Genomic DNA, 24,033 nt, shown 5'->3' with positions numbered 1-24,033 from the left:
ACTCTCAGCGACCCCACAGACTGCAGCCCACCAGGCTCCTCCATCCATGGGAGTCTCCAGGCAAGAGTACTGGAGTGAGTCGCCAGTGCCTTCTCTGCCTGTGGTCTGCAGGGGTGTGCTTTTTTCTTCTCTCCTTGCCCTCTGCGTACTTTCCATTTCAGCTCTCACACGACAGCTTGGGGGCTGGTTACCAGGGGAGATCAATTCACCCCCACATCCCCGTTCTCTAGCATGTCTCTGATAAATAGTAAATCCTCATTAAAAGGGTCTTACCCCATAACATATTCCTTCCATGGAAAGTTCTTATTCCCATAAGGAGAGAGGTGTTCTCGACATGTTCACATATAGTCAAGTTCATTCATTTCCTGGCTGATTTCACTTAGTTTTGGCCAAACATCTCAAAGGCCTTTCCCTGGTCAATTTAATTTATTTAATGTAAATTTAATTTATACATTGTGCCAAAAATGGCACGGAAAAATAAAAGATTTTCTGGAAAAATAGACAGTTTTTCTCAGCCTGGTTTTCTTTTCCTACTCAGCAAAACCAAGACCTTGCAATCAGGGCGCCAAGTTTAGCACATAAACATACAGAATACCTTGTTGAATTTGAATTTCAGATAAACAATGGATAACTTTTTACCATAAGTAAGTCTTAAGTATTAAAAATAATGGCAATATTCCCCAGATCACTGGAAATTCTAATTTAACAGGGCATCCTGTGTTTTATTGGCAGCCCTACTTGGGGAACCTCTTCTGGCATGTTTGTGGAACATTCTGGGCCGAGCTGGAAAGGGAAGCCTTGGGAAGGAGTCAGGAGATGGTGGGGGCCTCCTTGCAGGGCAGCTGTTCTGAATCCTATCTTGTTGCTGGGAAAGGGAGGAAGGGCTGCTGTAGTGGATTCTCCTGGTAATTGCAAGCCCAGCTGAGGACAGGTCCATGCTGACAGGCCGAGCAGCAGCAGGACAGGCTTGTCTACAGAGATAAACAACTGGTTGGCTGAGCGGGGCCTCTACTTGTGCCCCGCCTCTGCGTCTTGCTGTGAGGTGAGCGATTCTCCCTGGCTCTTCTGCAGGTCTGCAGCTGAGAGAAGCCATGGGGCCTCAGGTTCTGGGCTCTCTGACGATAGGGGTCAGACGATCGTTGCTGTTGTTGTTCAGTCGCTAAGCTGTGTCTGACTCTTTGCGACCCCAGGGACTGCAGCACAAAGGCTCTCCTATCCCTCACCATCTTCCACAGTTTGTCCAGTTCACGTTCACGGAATCAGTGACACCAACAGGATTAGTCTCTGACTAAATATTATCACTCCCAGTATCCCTCTCTCCCTGTCTTTCTCCATCTGTGTATCTGTCTGTCTGTGTGTCTGCCTGTATACACCTGTCTGTCTCTTTCTCTGTCTCTCTCCCACCTGCCCAGCCCCTCTTGTTCACACTGTTTGGTAAATTTCTCTCAATGCCTCTAGAAGCAGAGCTGGGGGTCGTGGGGGTAAGGCATTCAAGTGCAGACATGGCAGGAGAGTCTGCACTGTCTTTGACCACAGATGAATTCTTCTAGGAGCTTTGGTTTGCAGACTTGGAGCCCTACTACAGGCAGATGAGGAGGTTTTTCTTGTCTACCTGGGCACTGTAGGGCTAAAAGTGACATTGGGAGGCTCACTGACCACCTTGTCTTTGCTCCATGTGGTTCCTGACCCTGAAATGTATAGGGAGCATCTCAGGAACAACTCTGAAGGCTCACACAGCAGGGGCAGTACATGGACTTCTGAGTAGTCAGTGAGCCTCGTCATCAGGAGACACAGCCTGGCTACGCCTCATTTTCATGGGACGGGGCGAGGGGCAGGTCGTCGTATCTCGCTTGGATTTAATCACGTCTAAGGATTATACAGTGGAAGTGAGAAATAGATTTAAGGGCCTAGATCTGATAGATAGAGTGCCTGATGAACTATGGAATGAGGTTCGTGACACTGTACAGGAGACAGGGATCAAGACCATCCCCATGGAAAAGAAATGCAAAAAAGCAAAATGGCTGTCTGGGGAGGTCTTACAAATAGCTGTGAAAAGAAGAGAAGTGAAAAGCAAAGGAGAAAAGGAAAGATATAAGCATCTGAATGCAGAGTTCCAAAGAATAGCAAGAAGAGACAAGAAAGCCTTCCTTAGTGATCAATGCAAAGAAATAGAGGAAAACAACAGAATGGGAAAGACTAGAGATCTCTTCAAGAAAATTAGAGATACCAAGGGACAATTTCATGCAAAGATGGGCTCGATAAAGGACAGAAATGGTATGGACCTAAAGAAGCAGAAGATATTAAGAAGAGGTGGCAAGAATACACAGAAGAACTGTACAAAAAAGATCTTCATGACCCAGATAATCATGATGGTGTGATCACTGACCTAGAGCCAGACATCCTGGAATATGACGTCAAGTGGGCCTTAGAAAGCATCACTACGAACAAAGCTAGTGGAGGTGATGGAATTCCAGTTGAGCTATTTCAAATCCTGAAAGATGATGCTGTGAAAGGGCTGCACTCAATATGCTAGCAAATTTGGAAAACTCAGCAGTGGCCACAGGACTGGAAAAGGTCAGTTTTCATTCCAATCCCAAAGAAAGGCAATGCCAAAGAATGCTCAAACTACCACACAATTGCACTCATCTCACATGCTAGTAAAGTAATGCTCAAATTTTTCCAAGCCAGGCTTCAGCAATACGTGAACCATGAACTTCCAGATGTCCAAGCTGGTTTTAGAAAAGGCAGAGGAACCAGAGATCAAATTGCCAACATGCGCTGGATCATCGAAAAAGCAAGAGAGTTCCAGAAAAACATCTATTTCTGCTTTATTGACTATGCCAAAGCCTTTGACTGTGTGGATCACAATAAACTGTGGAAAATTCTGAAAGAAATGGGAATACCAGACCATCTGACCTGCCTCTTGAGAAACCTATATGCAGGTCAGAAAGCAACAGTTAGAACTGGACATGGAACAACAGACTGGTTCCAAATAGGAAAAGGAGTACGTCAAGGCTGTATACTGTCACCCTGCTTATTTAACTGCTATGCAGAGTACATCATGAGAAACGCTGGGCTGGAAGAAGCACAAGCTGGAATCAAGATTGCCAGGAGAAATATCAATAACCTCAGATATGCAGATGACACCACCCTTATGGCAGAAAGTGAAGAGGAACTAAAAAACCTCTTGATGAAAGTGAAAGAGGAGAGTGAAAAAGTTGGCTTAAAGCTCAACATTCAGAAAACTAAGATCATGGCATCTGGTCCCATCACTTCATGGGAAATAGAAGGGGAAACAGTGTCAGACTTTATTTTTCTGGGCTCCAAAATCACTGCAGATGGTGATTGCAGCCATAAAATTAAAAGATGCTTACTCCTTGGAAGGAAAGTTATTACCAACCTAGATAACATATTCAAAAGCAGAGACATTACTTTGCCAGCAAAGGTCCGTCTAGTCAAGGCTATGGTTTTTCCAGTGGTCATGTATGGATGTGAGAGTTTGACTGTGAAGAAAGCTGAGTGCTGAAGAATTGATGCTTTTGAACTGTGGTGTTGGAGAAGACTCTTGAGAGTCCCTTGGACTGAAAGGAGATCCAACCAGTCCATCCTAAAGGAGATCAGCCCTGGGTGTTCTTTGGAAGGAATGATGCTAAAGCTGAAACTCCAGTACTTTGGCCACCTCATGCGAAGAGTTGACTCATTGGAAAAGACTCTGATGCTGGGAGGGATTGGGGGCAGGAGGAAAAGGGAACAACGGAGGATGACATGGCTGGATGGCATCACCAACTCGATGGACATGAGTTTGAGTGAACTCCGGGAGTTGGTGATGGACAGGGAGGCCTGGCGTGCTGCGATTCATGGGGTTGCAAAGAGTCGGACACGACTGAGCGACTGAACGGAACTGAACTGAACTGAAGGATTGCCTGTCTTGCAAGTAGAGCTCAGAAAGACCTGTTTCCACAAACCCCTGCACCTCGGGGCGTTCTTGACCCCAAAGTTATATGTGGAAGAGATTTCCAAAATTGTTTCGATCAGAGTAATGAAAGAGGGGGATTAAAATATTACTTTCTATTTTATGATTATTTTGTCCCCAATTTGCCACCTTAGAGTATTAGTCACTAAGACCTAGACCTTGGCCATGGCATAATTGGTGGACTTCACATGTAAATGAATTTATACTTATCAGCACTTGCCTATGGGTTTCCCTGGTGGCTCAGCAGTAAAGAATCAGCCTGTAATGCAGGAGATGGGGGTTCAATCCCTAGGTCAGGAAGCTCTCCTGGAGAAGGATATGGCAACCTACTCCAACACTGTTGCCTGGGAAATCCCATGGGCAGAAGAGCCTTGCAGGCTACACCATGAAGTTGCAAAAGAACTGGACACAACTTAGTGACTATACAACAAACAACATTACCAATAAGAAACAGCTGTTTGAGAGTGGCCAGCATTTTGCAAATGAGCTGTGTGTCCTACAGAAGCCACAAAAGATCATGGAGAGAGCTAAGAACTGAGTTTAACTTCACCTCTGTTCTTCACGAGCTGTGTGACCTTGAAGGGGTCTTAACCCTGCGACCCTCAGTTGCCTGGGTGAAATACTCATCAAGTGTCCAGCACAGCCCCTGCCACATTGCAGTAACTTATTCCTCAACAGCCATTATTGGACATTTACAGTATACCAGGCACTTCCTGGAGGCTGGGGGAGATGGGGTCAGTGAGACAAACCACAAAAATTTCTGATTTTATTTAAAAAAAAAAAAAAGTGCAGGTTTGAGTCAAGGGCCTGAGTTTCAATCCTGGCTCCAGCTCTCCTCAGCTCTGTAATTCAGGCAAATTTGTTTTCTATAGAGTGGGGGCTGGTAGATTGGCACCTGGAGCTGAATGGGGAGAAGGGCGCTTGGTAAGGCTCTGTTCAAACCAGTTTGGCTCAGAAAGAAAAATAGATGAGATCCTGGCTGCCCAATGTAGCTACACCATCCTCTCAGGCCACTTGGGGAATGTGCAGCTGTGGGCATCTCTCCTGTGTACAGGTGTGTCGCGGGCCCTCTGGGGGTGATTTCTTTCACTGGAGCACAGTTAGCCTTGGGAGTGGCTCTAGGCTTGGAGTTTGGGATCCTCCCCAGGTTACTGATAAATTGAGTCTTACCCTTGGCTTTCCCATACCTTTTCTTAGGGGAAAGGACATTAGCTGAGTTAGACCACTCAGCGCTGGAGTTGGATCTCTACCCAAAGGGTCTTTGGGATAAAGGTTGAGATTTGGTGGTTCCATTTTAACTTTTTAGTCATCCTAAGACAATTTAGTCAGTAACAGAAGCTTCTTTCTTCCCTGTCAGATTGTCGGCATTATCTATATTTGAAAGAATTTATGGTCAAAACCGTTTACCAGAGGCTTTCATTGAACCACTAGAAAGAAAACTACAGAGTTAGATACATAAGATGGAAATACCACCTAGGCTCAGGTCAGCTCTGGCACCGAAGCTAAATAGTCAGTTTTCTTGATATACACATATAGTCTAGACTCTGAATCCTATTGTATGTATATATTTGTAATACTTTTAAAAATTCTTTATTTTTATGTTAGGCTGTGCTGGGTCTTCACTGCTCTGCACTGGCTTTCTCTAGCTGTGGTCAGCAGGGCTACTCTGCACTGTCGTGCACAGACTTACTGTTGTGGCTTCTTTTGTGTGTGTGTGGCATGTGGAATCTTCCTCGACCAGGGATTAAACCCACGTTCTATGCCCTGGCAGGCAAATTCCTATCCACTGAATACTAAGGGAGTCCTCTTGAATGTATATTTTTGTTTGGAGGCAGAACTGACCCCACAGCCTACTAACTCTAATTTGCTCACTTGCCCTTGAAACCAATTAGACAGCAACTGTTAAGACTTTAGAACTGTAAAAGTGGGTAGGACTGGGGACAGAATAACCATAATATAGAAAGTGATATTTAACCCCTCTCTTTCATTACTCATAGGAATGTAATCTGTCCTTTCCTAGGACGTAAGTTCTTCCAGAGTCACTGCTTCACTATAGTTACATTTGAAAGACAGTCAAACTCTTGCTGATATGAAGATTTTTCTAAGACTTAGCTCTTCTCTTCTGAAGAATTAATAGGTAAGATTTTTTTTTAATCTTTGTGACTTAAAGCTCCATGCTCAATATACTAGATATATCACTCTATGAATGAGGAAAAAAACTCCTAAACAAGGAACAATTGAAAAAAAATCTATGGATGAAAGCTGATTATTAAGTATGTCAAATGTTCCATCTGGGGCTTTCCAGGTGGTGCCAATGGTAAAAAAAAAATTCTCCTGCCAAGGCAGGATACGTAAGAGACTTGGGCTCCATCCCTGGGTCGGAAGATCCCCTGAAGAAGAGCAAGGCAACCCACCCCAGTATTCTTACCTGAAGAATCCCATGGACAGAGGAGTCCAGCGGGCTACGGTCCGTAGGGTTGCAAAGAATCAGACAAAACTGAAGCGACTTTGCATTGCACACAGCACACATTTTCATCTGTCTCATTCTTTGCCTAATTTATCTCCTTACTTTACTTTGGGTGGTCAATTTGGAACAGTAAAAAGTAGTTTAACCAGATTCATAAGCAGGAATAATTACTAAAATGTAAGAATGTTTTTGACTTAACATGTTGTATCCCAGTAGAGTTATGCTCAGGATTATTAATACTTTTTGAATCTGAAGATACCTGTCTTTTATCAGTTCTAGGATATTCTCAGCCACTCTATCTTCAGATATTACTTTACATATGCTCTTCTTTCAGAACATCTATCAGACATGTGTTAGACTTTTATTTTTCCATGTCTCAGTTTGTTCACATTTTTAATGTGCCTCTGTTACATTCTGAATAAATCCTTTAGATGCACTTACACTTCTCAGATTCTCTACAGCTTTATTTAATCTTTTCTATTTTCTGTTGACTTTGATTTTAATAATGAGTTTTCATTTCTAGAACTACCTCAGTCTTTTTCATATGTACCTCTTACTTGATAATGTCATAGCCTTATGTTTAATAACATTTATATAGCTTCTAAAATTGGCTTTGTAAATTATATCTTGGGCTTCCCTGGTGTCTCAGTGGTAGAGAATATATCTGTTAATGCAGGAGACACAGGTGGGATCCCTGCATCAGAAAGATCTCCTGGAGAAGGAAACGGCAACCCACTCCAGTACTCTTCCCTGGAAAATCCCATGGTCAGAGGAGCCTGGCTGGCTGCAGTCCATGGGGTCACAGAAGAGTCGGACACAACTTAGCAACTAAACAACAACAGCCAATTATATCTTAAATTCTGTTGTCTGAAATTCTAATCCTATAGTTTCTTTGTGTGTTGTTTTACATTATATTATGAATCCACCTTGAGTAGGATTTTGGTTGTAGGAATCTATGTGAGCTCGTTTGAAAATGCATTTCTCATAAGAGACTTTGTTGCTTCTACAAGATACCTCAGGGTTATTGTCTGCTGGAGAACATTCTTTTTTATACAGTTCCCAGTTTGGCTTTCTACATCAAATGGATTAGAAAACCTCAAACCCAAAATCACGTTGTGAGGGCAGGCTTGGTATTATAAACTCTCAAGGGAGACTTCTCTACCTGACTTTCACCCCTAAGAACTCACTGACGGAGAAAGCTTTTTGTTATCTTTTCTTACCGCTGTGTGGAAACAAAGCTCTTCTAGCTTACCTTTTCAGTGAGAGTATAATCCTTTCCAGGGTGAGGAAGTGGTTGAGACTTCACACAAGCGCCGCATTTTAATTATTCATTTTGGCTGTGCTGGGTCTTGGATGCTGTGCATGGGCTCAGTAGTTGCAGTGTGCGGGCTTAGTTGGTGCATTTGGGATCTTCATTACTCAACCAGGGACTGAACCCAGGGCCCCTGCATTGGGAGTGTGGAGTCTTATCCATTGGATCACCAGGGACGTCCCAAGGGTCACATTTTAAATCCAAGCCTTCTACAGGCCTGAGAGTCTCCTGTCACCACACAGGTATTAAAATATACATCATGGTTTATTGGGTTTCCCTGGTGGCTCAGATGATCAGGAATCTGCCTGCAATGAGGGAACCCTGGATTCAATCTCTGGGTCAGGAAGATCCCCTGGAGAAGGGAATGGCAACCCACTCCAGTATTCTTGCATGGAGAATTCCATGGACAGTGGAACTTAGCGGGTTACAGTCCATGAAGCTGCAAAAAGTCAGACACAACTGAGCAAAACTAACACCATCATCTCCAGCCCCTACACCTGTACAGCAGCCACAGAGTCCAATCATTATTCATTTGTCCAAGTTGTGGCTACCTCTTCTTTTATGGTCTCAAGGATTTCATTGATGGTCTCTGCAAGCTTAACTATACTCCTAGATGGATTAAGTATACCCTCTCAACATTTCTAGCTGTCATTCTGTTGTGGGATTTTCACATTTCTCTGGTTCACAATGTTTCTGGAAAGGCGCTTCCTCACTTATGTCAGTGTCAGCAAGACTCCATGTCCAATGACACCATGGTAGTTATTGCAATGAAGCTGGAAGGAGTTCCAGGCATGGATCCATCAGAATTCACTTTAGGACACAAATGTGGCCAACTTGTAGCTGTTATCAAAACAAGCACAACATTTATGTTCAGTGTGAACACTTGAAAAACCAGCAGAAAGATAAGAATTTTTTTTTTACCACATCCTTGTGTTTTGCACATTTTCAGTGAGGATGATGTTATGCTCACAGTTCTCTTCCCTACGTAATTTGAAAATCACATCCTGACTTATGAGAACCATGTCCTTCACTTCAGACCTGAAGCAGCTTATCCTGGTATGAGTAAGACGGTATGCAGGGAAGTGGTAACTAAAGCCAGAAAGACATTGCTTCTGAAAGCTTTCTTTCTTGGGGTTCTGCTTCTATGGAAGTGAAGGATTTTGATATTCCACCTCCTTTTTCTCCCCATCTGGAGTTTTTTGAAAAGCAGCAGAACAGGAGATGGAGGTGGGGAAACGCCACCCTAAGCTTTGCCGCTAATGATGCCTGATGATTCAGTGTATTGTGCCCTTTCTAAAGGGATCCTGTTGTATTTTTCTTAGACTGAGATGCATCTGTTAATATCTTCTCCATGATACAAAGAAGACGAACCCACACGCTGGTTGAGCCAGGGCTTGGTTATGTTGCCCTGACCATGGAGCTGTCCAAAGGTGAGTTCTTCTCGGTTGTGTGGGAAGATAATCCATCTGATGACAACAGTGACATGAAAGAATTCAACTGTGCCCTCTGTGACACTTCCTATCACTCTTATCTATGTCTGTTTTCTCATTTGTCCTTCAGTTACCATGAGAGGCAAGCAAGAATCTCTCCAGTTTTACCTGTTTGGAAAGTAAGGTTTATCAAAAGTAAAACTGAATACTACAACAAATTACAGAAGAGAAATATTCTTAAACTGAACAGATCTTAAGAGTGAATGACTTACTGATATCAAGTAGAAAGCTGGGGAAATGATACATACAAGTTACCAAAAACACACTGTAATTAGAGGGCAAAATTTATTGTTACAAATCTTACCAATAGAAGGGTGGGGGAAAGTGGAAGCAGTGACAGATTTTTCTCTTCTTGGGTTCTAAAATCACTGTGGATAGTGACTGCAGCCATGAAATTAAAAGACGCTTGCTCCTTGGAAGAAAAGCTATGACAAACCTAGAGAGCATATTAAAAAGCAAAGACATCACTTTGCCAACAGAGGTCCATAGAGTCAAAGCTATGGTCTTTCTAGTAGTCATGTACGAATGTGAGAGTTGGACCATAAGAAAGGCAGAGCACCAAAGAATTGATGCTTTTAAACTGTAGTGTTGGAGAAGACTTTTGAGAGTCCTTTGGACAGCAAGGAGATCCAACCAGTCAATCCTAAAGAAAATCAACCCTGAAAACTCATTGGAAGAACTGATACTGAGGCTGAAGCTTCAATACTTTGGCCACCTGATGCGAACAGGTGACTCATTGGGAAAGACCCTGATGCTGGGAAAGATTGAAGGTGGGAGAAGAAGGGGATGACAGAGGATGAGATGGTTGTATGGCATCACTGACTCAGTGAATGTGAACTTGGGCAAACTTTAGAAGATAGTGAGGGACAGAGAGGCCTGGCGTGCTGCAATCCATGGGGTCGCAAAGAGTTGGACACAACTTAGCGACTGAAAACAACCACCACCACCAACATAAAGTAAAAGGAATAATTAGGAGATGCAGTATCTGAAAAAGGATGCATTCCAATTTCTTTGTTTTATATATCACAAAATCATAAGGCTAATTCTGGAATTTAAAAAAATGTAGTTTAGACAAGGAGGGAAGTTGATTGTAATTTGCATTTTCAGTTCATCCATACTAGCTGAACATTTTTTTTTTTTTTTTTGCTGTGTAATTGAAACCGAGTTTAATAATACTACGACCTCAAGACTGAATTAAAGGCAACGGCTTCTTTCTATAGTTGAGTTTGGATCTCTACCTCCAGGCTGGATCATTTCTAGCCATCCTGAGGCCACCAATCCCCCTGTCCACACCCTGGAGACAAGAAATTCACCTACTTCTAACTCTTCTGTTGAGCTTGCTGTTTTAACTTTTTGAGGGAAAAATAGACAATTTACCAGTGCCCCTGAACTTAAGGGGAAGGAAACGAGCATTTGCTCCATCAAGCACTGTTCCGGCAATTCAATGCCACTGGCCTTTCACTTTTCACTTTCATGCGTTGGAGAAGGAAATAGCAACCCACTCCAGTGTTCTTACCTGGAGAACCCCAGGGACGGGGGAGCCTGGTGGGCTGCCGTCTATGGGGTCGCACAGAGTCGGACACAACTGAAGCAACTTAGCAGCAGCAGCAGCAGTCCCATTTTATCTCCACCCCTGACCAGTGAAGTAAGCTGTGCTCCCTCATTTTGCAGATTAAACACTTACTTGAAGTTTGTGAACCTTATGGCTTTGGAGACATGGTTAAGTAACTCGAAAACAGAATGCTTTTCACTAAACCTCTGGGCTTCTCAATTACCTGGAACAAGAAGCCAAGCTATTTTCTGCCTCAGCACCAAGCCTGTTCAGAGCCTACCTGGGAGGAAGGAAAGTGACCTTCATGCCCAGTGACCTTCATGCCCACCACACACTGTGCCTCTTAGACCCCCCCGGGGCACAGGGTTGAGCATCACTGAGCCTGGCATCCTCTCTGCTCTTCCGTTTCTGCAGTCCAGGACCAGGTCTGCATGACTGGCTGCTTGCCAGGAAATACAGTTTTCTGAATGGATTCCTTGTTTTCCACCCATGGGGCCTCCCTGGCAGCAGAACAGTCTGCCCATACCCTTTGCCTCTGAGCCTGGTGGGTTCAGACCAGGCTCAGACCTCTGAGCACAGACCCGCTGAGCTCGGACCATCGGGGACATGGCTCGTTGTCCCCTTGCGCCCAATTCAGACACCTGAGGGCACCTGGGTCTGGAAGCAGCAACGGGGTGCCTGCTAGCTAGGGAAACTGACATCTGCTTTTCAGGAAAAAAAACAACAACAACAACCCTCTGTTCACAGGATGGATGGGGGCTTCCAAAAGTGGGGAGAATAGCCACTGTATTGGGTTCCTGCTTCCGCAATGAATATTTGGAGGCTCTGTTCTCCAGTAAAAGTCCTCAGCATTGTTGGATGTGCTCTGGGTCCCAGAATGGAAATTGTTGTTCCTTCTTGGTATTTAAAATACACACACCACACAAACGGAAATCAAGACCCTAGCGCTTCTCTGGCACCTCTTGCTCCTTTTAACTAGAGCTCTTTATGACGGAGACACACTATTGGCACCTCCAGCCTTGTTAACAGGGTTAAAAGCTGGTTCCGGGAGCGCCTCGCAGGCTAGCCTACTGGTGAGAAGGGGGCAAAGGAACCCCACAGCACCATGCCCTGAAAGGAACTCTTTTGCAACAATCATAGACCCCAGAGAAGTGACTGCAGCATTTTATTTGGATGTACGTACCTATTTAAACCCCTGGGACTTTTGAAAAGGTCATCCCCCTGAAAGATCAAAATCAAGAGGCATTTTCATTTCCTTTAAATCAGCTGTAAAGGGAGAACTATATCTGTCCCTCCCCCATTCCTGGTGTGTGTGTGTGTTAGTCGCTCAGTCGTGTCCAACTTTTTGTGGCCCCATGGACTATAGCCCGTCAGGCTCCTTTGTCCACGGGATTCACCAGGCAAGACTACTGGAGTGGGTTGCCATTTCCTTCTCCACCCCCATTCCTGGAGTTTATCATTTAAGAATTAATCACAGATAATGCTATGTTCTATATATGCTCTATGCTGTTTGTTTATATGCTATAAAGAAAGCTGACTGCTGAAGAATTGATGCTTTTGAACTGTGGTGTTGGAGAAGATTCTTGAGAGTCCCTTGGACTGCAAGGAGATCCAACCAGTCCATCTGAAAGGAGATCAGTCCTGAATATTCATTGGAAAGACTGATGTTGAAGCTGAAACTCCAATACTTTGGCCACCTGATGTGAAGAGCTGACTCATTTGAAAAGACCCTGATGCTGGGAAAGATTGAAGGCAGGAGGAGAAGGGGATGACAGATGATGAGATGGTCGGATGGCATCACCAATGTGAGTTTGAGTAAACTCCGGGAATTGGTGATGGCTAGGGAGGCCTGACGTGCTGCAGTCCATGGGGTCACAAAGAATCGGACACGACTGAGCAACTGAACTGAACTGAACTGAATGCTATGCTCAGAAACTTCCTGGGCAATCATTCTTTGGTTTCTACTTTCAGATTCTTTTGGAGAAGCAAATGGCAACCCACTCCAGTACTCTTGCCTGGAAAAGTCCATGGACAGAGGAGCCTGGCGGACTACAGTCCTTGGGGATCACAAAGAGTCGGACATGACTGAGCAGCTGAACGACAACGGTGCTGCCGAGGCTTTTCAGGGAAGCTCTGGAGCCCATTAGTCCTTTACTGCCATAGGTCTAGAGACTTGCCTAACCTCTCTGAGCCTTGTTTTCTCATCTGTGAAATGGGAATAGCGGCCTCGACCTCACAGCCTTGCTGGGAGTATTAGAATGTGGAGACCAGGGCTCAGCAGTGTTACTGACCCTTACACACTGAAGTGAACATTCAGGAACAGCAGAATGAACGGATTGATCAGAGTTTGGAAATGTCTTTTCCACTGGCTTTTCCAGAGCTTTCCAAAGCTGGAGCCGTTTTTCCCTTCTCACCACTTCTCCTGGCTCCTCATTCACCCTCCTCTCTAGCTCCACTGGGATGCTCTGCCTTCCACGTCCTTCCCACCCCTCAAGCCTCAGCTCCCTCATTTTGTAACCCCTCAGCCACTTCCTTCCATGCTTCCAATCCCCGGAGAGGGCCCCTCCAACCCACAGTTCACAGCAGACTCGCTGTCTGAACCACATCCTCTTTAAACCATCATGGAATCTTATTCCCCCACCACTGGAGTATAAACGTCCAAAGGCCTGGGGTCCTATCCCTCTTCCAGAAGCCAGACACAGACTAGGAAACATGCCACCAGCTCATCGATTCTTGTTCAGTGAATGAATTCATCATCTTCACAAATTCTTACAGAATGAGTCAAATAAAAAATAAAAGTGCTTGCTAAGTCCTGCCTCGTAGCTTAGCATCCGAGCCTGTTATACTCTGTATCCAGACTCCCTGTTCCGCCCTCTGTTTCAGCCAAGTGCCCTCATGCTGTGCCTCTCACTGATTTCTGCCTTTGGACCTTTGTTTTCTCTGTTCTTTGTCTCTTGAATGACCCCTGTACTCGACCAAGGTCCCACTTATCCATCTAGGTTCAAGTTCAGTGCCAGCTTACCTACAGAGTCAGCTTCCCCACAGAGTCAGCTTCCCCTTCAAACAGAATCCCTCCTTCCTTTCCTTATTCTCACTGATTTTAGACACACTTTAAAAATGTCTGTCCATTTTTTTTTTGCCTGTATATGCTTATTTAGGTATGTCCCCCAACTCCATTTAAACTTCTTGAGAACAGAGACCATATTTTGCCCTCACAAGGTTATTATGAGGGTTAATGAGATAGCATAGGTTAGAAAAGCACAGAGTTACTTGTGTTACATTTGTGGCATCTTAGGACTTCCCTGGTGGTCCAGTGGCTAAGACTCTCTGCTCCCAATGCAGGGGGCCCAGGTTCGATCCCTAGTCAGAGAACTAAAAGATCCTGCATGCCACAGCTAAGACCTGGTGGGGACAAATAAATAAAATATACTTTTAAAAATTGTGGTGTCTTGGTCACCCTCCACCCATTTGTTGCTCCAAGACCTAGTTCTCAGCTTGGTAAACATATGCTTGATAATCTGTACTGCATAAATGATTAAAAAAAAATAAAAGGAGCCCTCTTGGAGGTCTGTGCTTGAAAGTAGGATAGGAGGATCATTGAATGTATTAAGTGATGAGAGAAGGTTCTGGCTTCATCTGCTTCCTTTTCCCCTTCCTTGCCCTATGAGAGCACCAGTGCAGGACTGGTGTGGTTGGAACAGAAGGAAGAGCAAGTACCGAAGTGTGGGATGGTGGGAAAATTGGGGCAGGGGAAGAACAAGACTCATGTGGCTATAAGTGGGGAGGAAATTTTTTTTCAAAAAATAAAATATGAATGAGATACAGAAAAGGCAGAAATAAAAAGATGATTTTAAGAAATATTGCTAAGGACTGGATTTCTTTGTGAAAATATAAAGAAAAATGGGCTTCCCAGGTGGCGCTGTGGTAAAGAACCCACCTGCCAATGCAGCAGGAGACATAAGAGACTCAGGTTCAATCCCTGGGTTGGGAAGACCCTCTGGAGGAGAGTACAGCAACCCACGCCAGTATTCTTGCCTGGAGAATCCCTTTGACAGAGGAGCCTGGCGGGCTACAACCCATAGGGTTGCAGAGAGTGGGACGTGACTGAAGCGACTTAGCATGCATGCACAGGCACATATAAAGAAAAACAACATAAGAAGGAAAACAAAAACTTGAGTATTTAGTAACTGAGCCAGTGGACCACAGTGGCAGTCACTCACTGCAAGCGTGTGATGTTCTGTGCCAGGTTGCTTTCTCAGGACCCAGAGAAGTAATGACTTGAAGTAGCCTGTGAGCACCCACTCCAGTGTTCTTGCCTGGAGAATCCCAGGGACGGGGGAGCCTGGTGGGCTGCTGTCTATGGGGTCGCACAGAGTCGGACACAACTGAAGCAACTTAGCCGCAGCAGCAGCAGCAGCCTGTGAGCAGGAGAAGCTTCTCTCAGGTTGGGAGTCAGCCTCCCCACAGCTGGGAGGATGTTCAAGCCCTCAGCCTCCCACCCCTCCTTTCCTGTCCATCTCAATTCCCTGCCCTTCAAATTCACTCTGTGTACTTCAACCAAAGCAGCCCATTTCTAATCCCCAACCAGGGCTTTCTCGCACCGCCATTCTTTAGCACATGCTGTTTGCTCTGATCAGAATGCCCTTGGCTCCCTAGAGGACTTCTAGAGCCTCCTCCTGTGTATCGCCTTCCCTGAGTCCCTCCAGGAGCATTGGGTCCTTTCATCTCTTTACTGGTCCTGCTCACTCACTGGCTGCGTGAATCTCCCCTGTGCATCTTCACCGAGGAGGGGCTGCTCCTGAAATCTGACTCCGGTCTCCTTCTCAGACCCTCATTTCTGGTCTCACAGTTCCCGGTATCCTTGCATGTCTCCCCTCTGTTTCATTGCCGGGGTCCTCAGCCCACTGCCTGACTCTCAGCTGCCCCAGAATATCTCAGGCCATTTGATGTGTGTTAGAATCCTGGAACTTAAATTACTTAAATGTCACCTGCTTTCTCTGCTAGGAAGTAATTAGATGTGCAGTAAAAACAGCAATGGGAGTCTCTTGGGAATGCAAATTCTCAAGGGATGAAGGGAAATAAAATTCTGTTCAAGGGTTTTGGCTTTCATTACTCTTCCCTATGCGCAGATGTGAACTATTTTGTGTGCACACTGATGAGATTCAAGAAGTCAGAAAACATCCATGCAAAAGCCGCCTTGAAGAAATGATGTATTGAAGAAATGTACACATAGCTTTAGGAGGATGCCCTTGGGGGCAAGCTTTTGGGCACAACTAAATTTTCCTTTGGAGACAGAGGAGTTTAGCCAGAAGGCGCCAGACCAGGAGGTTAAAACTTTGGACTCTGCGACTTGCCCGGTGGTCTACTTGCTAAGACTCCAAGCTCCCAATGCGGGGGGCCTGGGTTTGACGCCTGGTCGGAGGACTGGATTCCATATGCCACAACTAAAGATCCCACATACCACAATGACGATTGAAGATCCCGCATGTCACAACTAAGACCCGGAGCAGTCAATAAATAAATAAATATTAAAGAAACTTGGATTCTGGTGCCAGCTCTGTCATTCACTCATAGTTATGATGTTTTGTCATTATGAGCTTTAATATCCTCATCTCTAAGCTGGACATAACAATCCCTATTCAGTTTCATGTATAATTAAGTACAGGTAAGAATGAAATAAGATAATGTATATGAAATGTACTGTAATCACCAAACCAATATAAGGACACACCTGGGGTAAGTAGTGACGGCTTGGTGTGGCGCACAGCTGCCAGGGTTTGATTCCTAGGTCTGCTGCTGCCAAGTTGCATGAACTTGGATAAGTGTTCACCTCTCTGTGCCTCAGTTTTCTCATCTATAAAATGGGTAAATGTTTGTCCTTATGTCATAAGGTAGTAGCTTCTTCTTGCTTCATAGGGATTAAAATACTTATTTCATGAAAAGTACTTAATGCCTTACCCAGAGTAAGGACACAATAAGTATTAGTTGTTGTGCTATTGGTAACATTATGATTGCCAATTTTCATTTGGTCATTTTGCACCCAAAAGAAATTGAAGGAAAACAATAAACTGTAGCCCCTGAAAACAGGTATTTCTAGAATCCAAACTGTGATACCCTTAGAGGCATACAAATGTCCCAAGGTTGTTACAAAACTCACACTTTTCTCAAATTCCAGTTTATGAGAGAAAGAATGGTCATGCTCCATACCACACAAGAAGAGAGTGGGGAACAATGTTGTTTTTCAGTCACTCAGTCGTGTCCACCTCTTTCCGACCCCATGGACTGCAGCATGCTGGGCTTCTCTGTCCTTCACTGTCTCCCAGAGTTTGCTTAAACTCATGTCCATTGAGTCGGTGATGCCATCCAAAAGGCATCACAATTTAAAATATGCCCTGATCTCTGTACATTCTAATAAGTTGCTTGCACAGTGCAAATGAAAATGTAAATCTTCTTCAAGGAGAACGTAGACTAGTGGGAGCCACTGAAATGCAGAGACTTTGCTGTGACTTATTTTGTTCTCGGCTGCATTTCCAGCACTTGAAGCATAGTATTGTCAAACGTGTCAGTGGAGAAGCCCTGAGTGGAATCTTGGCGAGCATGTGTGCGTGCTCAGTCGTGTCTGACTCTTTGAGACCCCATGGACTGTAGCCACCGGGCTCCTCCTCCAGGGGATTTTCCCAGCCCAGGGATCGAACCTGTGTCTCTTATGTATCCTACATTGGCAAGCAGATTATCTCTGGCGCCACCTAGGAATCCCATGGAATCCTGGGCCCTGTGCCAATTAAGTGACCTTCAGCAAGATCACTTGGCTTCCCAGAGCCTGTTTCTTTGTTTGCAAAATGGGCTAATATTAGTGATCTTCTATAGCTGTTAAGAGTAAAAGAGAAAAGATATAGAGAGCCTTTGGCCCTGATACTTGACACCTCACATGAAGAATCAACAGCTTCCATTGGCTGGGCTGGGAACAGCCCATACAGTGCCTGCTAAACTCTCCTGTCTCCTGCACAGCCCTGAACTCCAGCCTCGCAGGGCTCCCCACTTAATGAAGAGAAACAGATGTCAATAGCATTCATATGAGAAAGAACTTAGTAGGAGACTCTGCTAAGGAATGGAGAGTGAATAGTCCCAAACCCGAGAGACAAACAAATCATATGTTTTTCCCCAGCCTCCTCAGAAGATTTTTTGCTTTCTCCCTGTTCAGGGCTAGGGACTTTCTGGAACCAAAACATTAAGAGCAAGTCCTTCCAGATGCTCTAAGAGGCACTGCTTAGTCTTCAGTATTTCATTACGAGGTAGAAGTTATCTCGGGTTTCCAGCAGGCAGACCGGAGGCTTTGCCAAGCTCTGGTTGCTGTCAAGCCAGCATGGGCTGAGCCCACAGGGGTCAAGGCACAGGTCCAGGCTCCTTCCGGCAGCTTGGAGTATACGGGGATCAGATGACGCCTCAGAGGAGTCACATAACATCCTGCTGCTGCTGCTGCTGCTGCTGCGTCGCTTTAGTCGTGTCCGACTCTGCGACCCCATAGACGACAGCCCACCAGGCTTCCCGTCCCTGGGATTCTCCAGGCAAGAACGCTGGAGTGGGTTGCCATTTCCTTCTCCAATGCATGAAAGTGAAAAGTGAAAGTGAAGTCACTCAGTTGTGTCCGACTCTAGCGACCCCATGGACTGCAGCCTACCAGGCTCCTCCATCCATGGGATTTTCTAGGCAAAAGTACTGGAGTGGGCTGCCACTGCCTTCTCCGACATAACATCCTAAGCTACTGTAATTGGAGCTCAGGGCAGTGGTGTGTGTGTGCTAAGTCCTTTGAGTCACTTCCGACTCTTTGCACCCCATGGACTGTAGCCCACCAGGCTTCTCTGTCCATGGGATTCTCCAGGCAAGAATACTGGAGTGGGTAGCCATTTCCTTCTCCAGGGGAGCATCCTGACCCAGTGATAGAACCCACATCTCTTGTGTCTTCTGCATTGGCAGACGGGTTCTTTACCATGGGTTCTTTACCACCCAGGAAGCCCCAAGGCAGAAGTACCAAAGCTTATTTGCATATGCATCTTCTTTTGCTCTGTGTGTGTGTGTGTGTGTTTTAAGACATCCGAAAGTAAAAGTAATTCTGTTGACCTGTCAGTCTGCAGAGGCTCTCACCCACCCCAGCTCTGACCTCTCTCCCAATTAGCTAATGTGGCAGAAACTACAAGAACAAAGAAACCTCAGCCCGGTGTGAATTGTGGAACGTTTTATTGAACACAGATGAACAGCAGAAGTCAGGTTTCTCTGTGGATTAAGGACTCGAGGCGCCAGCAAGGAGGTGAAAGAATTTCAGAGGAAATGTTTGGGGCGGAGGGAGAAGTTCAAAGGGAAATAATTTAGAGGACAAGATGAATAGCCCCTTCAGAAATGTTGCAGACAGTAAAACAAATGAGGGCCCCAGAGATGGGGAGGTAGAAACCAGGCTAAGAAGCCTGGGAGTGAGCATTTGCCAAGAAAGCTCTCTGCCTGCCCCGCCCAGGGCTCACAGAGCCAGCGGGGTAGGGTCTAAGCCTTGGAGTTAGAGCTGAACTCACTTGCTGACTAGTCAACCACGTGCCACCAGCTGATCGGGTGGCTTTGCACCATGTAGCTTTGTTTCCTCATCCTCAAAATGGGACTAACGATGCCCAACCCCAGAGCTGTTAGGCAGATTACATGGAATTCTGAATGTGAAAACTTAGACCACAATATACTAGACACACACCTTATCCAAGTGCCAGAAATAGCTTATTCCTAGTTTTGAGCTACACTATGAGCCAACTGCTTTTAAATGCTCTCTAGAGGAATCAGGGACACAGTCCAGCTATCCTTCACACAAAGGAGACGACTTCACTGGGGATTTTTGCTGGAATCAAATGCTGATGGTCAGCTGCCTGTCCTGATCAGGGCCCACCCGGAGCTGGAGGTGATGTTAGGAAGACAAAACCTCTGGGTCCGAGGCCCACTCCCAGGAAGTTATCATCTTCTCCAGGCTTTCCAGGGAGGACCTTAGGAGTCCTGAGAACAAGCCTACCTAGTAGTTGAATGGCTTTCTAGAATTTTTTGAAAGTCAGGACAGGACCTCCTAACCCATCCACAGTGTTTGGTCCCTAGGGCAACCAAAATTACCCAAGCTATTTATAAAACATACTTAATCCTTGACTTTGAAAAACCAAAAGCCAAGAGCATTTGGATTCTACCCTCTTTAAAACAGCAAGGAAAATACCAACTGATTCAAAGGCTGAACACTCCCTTTCCTAAAATATTATTTCTCTAATCCTCCTCCTCTGACATAGGAAACACCACACACACACACATACACACATACATACGAACAAATACATGCACACACATATATTCTCACATGAACACCTGTACATGGTAAAGTCCCTTGAAGAAAATCTTAATATTGTTCAGCATTTTCTAGTTGCTTCTTTAAAACGTCATCAGGGAATATATGAGAAGTGGATGAAGATTTGTATACATAGGATGACCTTTTAGCAACTGTGTCCTACCACCATCCACCACCTCCAATGACAAGTTATACTTATTCTGCAGTAACAAAAAGCTGATCAGAAATTAAGTTAGATTCCTTCTTTGCACTATGGGTAAAAATAAATCGTAGATATATGAAAGACCCATATATAAATATTAAAATATTTGAAAATCAAAGCTATTTAGATAGCCTTGGAACTGGGAGAAATTGAGAGGGAAGAAACACATAAGCCAGTTAAAAAAAAAAGAGAAAGAGATTTGATCATATAAAAATCAAAGCTTCAAAGAATGTAAGATACAGAATCAAAAGCACAAACAAAGATGGTAACAAAGTGATAGACTGGAAGGAAACTTTTCAATATATAGAACATGCGAAGAGCTCTCCCAAATGATTAACAGGAAGATAAATAACCCAGTGGAAAAATGGCAAAGACTATAAACTGGCAAGTTGTAGAAGAGGAACCAAAATGAACAATAGTCACATAAAATTTTAAAAAATAAACCATTTCAAAGAGTGCATAGGAAAATTAAAATTAACACAAGAACAGCATGACCATTTTTAATGCATTGAAAACTTCAGAAGACTGATAATATCCAGTGGCAACATGGACCAGATGCTTCTGTCACCTCAAGCTGGTGGAATGTAAATAACTACAAACCTTTGTAAAAGTCACCTAATGGTATTTATTTAAAATTAAAATGTGCATGCACACAACTCAGATTCAGGAATCCCATTTCTGGAAAATTTTCACAAAAACAGTGAATATTTGTCTGTGATGTTTGTTATAGCATTTTTGGTAATAAAAACTGAAAACAACCTAAACTTCATTTGAAAGGTGGTTCACTGGACAAACCATATTTAGCAATAGCATACCTGGCTATGGGACACTGTGGGAACCTCTTCTTTCCACTATATTTTTCACATTTGTGACTTAATCTGCTTCAATTTCCTCCTCTATAAAGTCAAGGTAAAAAGGGTACTTGCAACATGGATTTATTTGTGTTAAACTGGAATGGTTTTTACTATATATTGCTAAGAAAAAAAAAGCAATTCGCAGAATTCAAGGTATTCGTTAAAAACTATACACCTATATTTATTGGTATATGTTCGTATTAGCAAAGGAAAAAAAGTGGAGAAGTTATACATTCAATTGTGAACACATCTACTGTCTATGTAATTTGTTATTTAAAACAACAACAACAACAAAAACATGCAGCTAGTTAATACTGATTGGAAGAGAAAAATTCAGCCCTAAAAAAGCCCACTAGTTTTCAAGAAACTCCTTAATTCAAAGCCCCCATTTCCGTGCCTTGTGCCAGCAAATTAGCCAAGCTGAGGGTGTTACAGCCACCCACCCTAGGATGAGACACTATGAAGAGAGTGTGTGTTTGTGGTAGGGGGGGCATGTGAGGTGATTTGGGGATTGGGTAGGAGGAATAGATGTGGATAAAGAAATAAATCTCTTTGGAGGGGCGAGATATAGAATTGCATTCTAATCCTCACCCTTGCACTTATCTCTAAAGTCAGACAAATCTCCTTTTTGAGCTAATTTCTTCATTTGAGGGGCTTCCCAGATGGTGCTCATGGCAAAGAATCCACCTTCCAATGCAAGAGACTCAAGAGATGTGGGTTCGATCCCTGGGTTGGGAAGATTCCCTAGAGTAAGAAGTGGCAACCCACTCCAGTATTTTTGTCCAGAAAATTCCATGGACAGAGGAGCTTAGCGGCCTACAGTCCATGGGGCCAAGAAGAGTCAGATAAGACTGAACACCAGACTTTGTTTGACAAATGAGTAAGTGATGGGATTCATTAAGGTCATATTCAACCAGGCCTGGCACCAAGAGAACCCACCCCTCATTCCATGTCGTCCCCAGCTCTGTTAAGATACCTGGCTATGAGGCTGAGTTTTCCTTCTCTTCCTCACCCCTCTAAGCCCTTCATTCTCTGGCCCCCAGCCTCCTTTTTCTTCCTTTAAGAGAGAAGGAAAACCTTTAAACTTCCCTTAAGAAAGGAGCCAGCCTTTAAACACTCCACTCTGTCTTAATATAACCTGTCTGCTTGTGAATTTCTATTTACCATGACACTTATTTCTTCTGCATTTAAGTGGTTTTGTTCCCTGCAAAAGCAAAGCCCGATTTTAGTCACACACACACACACACACACACACACAAGCACACAAACAAAATGAGACAGGAGCACTATAGCCCTTTACTTGATGCTCATCTTTCTAAATAAGAATCCAGGTGTCACCTGGGATCCAGTACAAAATGCAGGTTTAGCTAGCAACAGGAAGAAAGCTCCCCACACCAAAATGCCAGGAGAGGGAGAAGATTAACGGTAATAATTTTACATGCTTGAAAAAAAAAAAAACAACAATGCATTTGAAATCACTGACCCTTTAAAATACCTGGAACAGACAGAAAAGGGCAAAGCCATCTGTGTCTTTGCAAAGGGCAAGTCTCTTCAGAAATGGTGGCAAAACCGGAAGCCAAAAGTACCTGCTTGTCTGGCAGTTAAGTGTTCTGGATGTTTCTGAAAAGTCCAATGGGAATTCCCTTAGACTTTTCCAGACAACAAAGTCACGCTCACTCTATGAAAATAATCAGGTGCTGTTGTTCCAAGAGCTGGTCCAGGTGTTTAAAGCTCCTCTGCCCCCTGCCCGGGGGGCTAGGTGGTGAGTCTCCCGAGTCCCCAGACTGAGCTCAAGCGCTTTGGGGCCGGGGCTCTCGGCCGCTGTTGAGAAGGTCCGTGAGCTCTCCGATATACTTGATGGTGTACTTCAGCGTCTGGATCTTGGTGAGCGGCTGGCCCCTCTGACTGTAGACAGGGGGCAGATAATTCCTGAGGGTGTGCAGGGCATCAGCCAAGGTCCTCATCCGAAGCTTCTCCCTCTCGCTGGCCTTCCGTCTCCGCTGGACGGACATCCTGACCTTGGTGCCCTTCTGGGCCTTGGTGCCACTCGAGCCCTGCAGGTAGGCAGGCGGGAAAGCCAGCATGTCGTAATCCACCTCTATCAGGCCGCTGGTCCCAAGGCCGCTGCAGTCATCGCCGCCCCGACCGTTGGCACCTCCATGCCCACAGGCGAGCCCGGCCACAGCCTGACAGGGAGAGGAAGAATAGGACTCCAGGGATGGAGCCGGGGAGAGGCTCTGGGAGGGAGAGGCCTGAGTCAGCTCAAAGGACCCCGCCCTGTCTTTCCAGTCCCAGGAGGACAGCAGGCCAGGGCTGTCGGAGGAGCCCAAGCCGTCTTCCAGGCTGAGGAAGGTCTCTCGCAGGTTGTCCATGCCTGCAACACAGCTGCAGAGAGGATGAGGCCCTGGCAAGTGAGAAGGCAAGTTGTGCCGCCTGGCCAGGGCAGGGCTCTCTTTTATGATGGCCGGGGAGAAGTGATGAAGTGGGAAAGAGGGTCGGGTAGAGGGAGTTCAAAGGAGAAACCAAGGACCAAGATGGAGAATGAACTCTTCAGGTGTCACTTTCTCCTCATTGATAATTAGCATCTTCCAGCTAAAATGTCTTTAAACAGAAAGGCCTCTGAGAGAAGAAAAAAGGAATTATCTAGTTGTAACTAAACCAATTAAGACTGCATAACTAGACTTAGCATTGTCCTGTGGAACTCATTAATGAGGGAGCCAAGAAAAACAAACCTGGGCAATCTGCAGCGAGGAGGTGCTGGCGAGGGGCCTGCTGGAGAGGAACAGAGCCCCACCCCCCGAGGGGCCACGACCACCTAGCTATTT

The 24,033-nt window shown here is 44.9% G+C and overlaps 1 protein-coding gene and 1 long non-coding RNA gene across 5 annotated transcripts; one reads left to right on the top strand and one right to left on the bottom strand.

The window, feature by feature from the left end:
- The first annotated feature begins 811 nt into the window (after window positions 1-811).
- Window positions 812-14,642, top strand: LOC147362763 (uncharacterized). Of its 4 annotated transcripts, XR_015135805.1 has the most exons (5): window positions 812-1,042; window positions 5,971-6,110; window positions 9,075-9,182; window positions 9,313-9,361; window positions 12,766-14,642. It is a non-coding gene; the product is annotated as an uncharacterized LOC147362763 (long non-coding RNA). The 4 variants fall into 4 exon arrangements; XR_015135803.1 differs by lacking the exon at window positions 9,313-9,361 and having other exon boundaries at window positions 817-1,042; XR_015135804.1 differs by lacking the exon at window positions 9,313-9,361 and having other exon boundaries at window positions 818-1,042; window positions 5,994-6,110.
- Window positions 14,643-22,694: 8,052 nt separating this feature from the next.
- On the bottom strand, window positions 22,695-23,580 carry MSGN1 (mesogenin 1). The gene has a single exon (XM_086323377.1). It carries the CDS (start codon window positions 23,578-23,580, stop codon window positions 22,999-23,001), a length of 582 nt encoding a protein of 193 aa, XP_086179503.1. The 3' UTR covers window positions 22,695-22,998.
- Between the last annotated feature and the right edge of the window lie 453 nt (window positions 23,581-24,033).

This window comes from Bos grunniens, chromosome 11 (assembly GCF_055505025.1).
Source record: "Bos grunniens cultivar Pamir isolate PY7600 chromosome 11, Bosgru_T2T1.0, whole genome shotgun sequence".
Lineage (NCBI taxonomy): Eukaryota > Metazoa > Chordata > Mammalia > Artiodactyla > Bovidae > Bos > Bos grunniens.
This window is presented reverse-complemented; position numbering and strand designations above follow the sequence as displayed.

Bases quoted from the DNA above. Each gene is read 5' to 3' on its own strand.
- MSGN1 (XM_086323377.1), bottom strand. From the start codon at position 23,580: ATGGACAACCTGCGAGAGACCTTCCTCAGCCTGGAAGACGGCTTGGGC.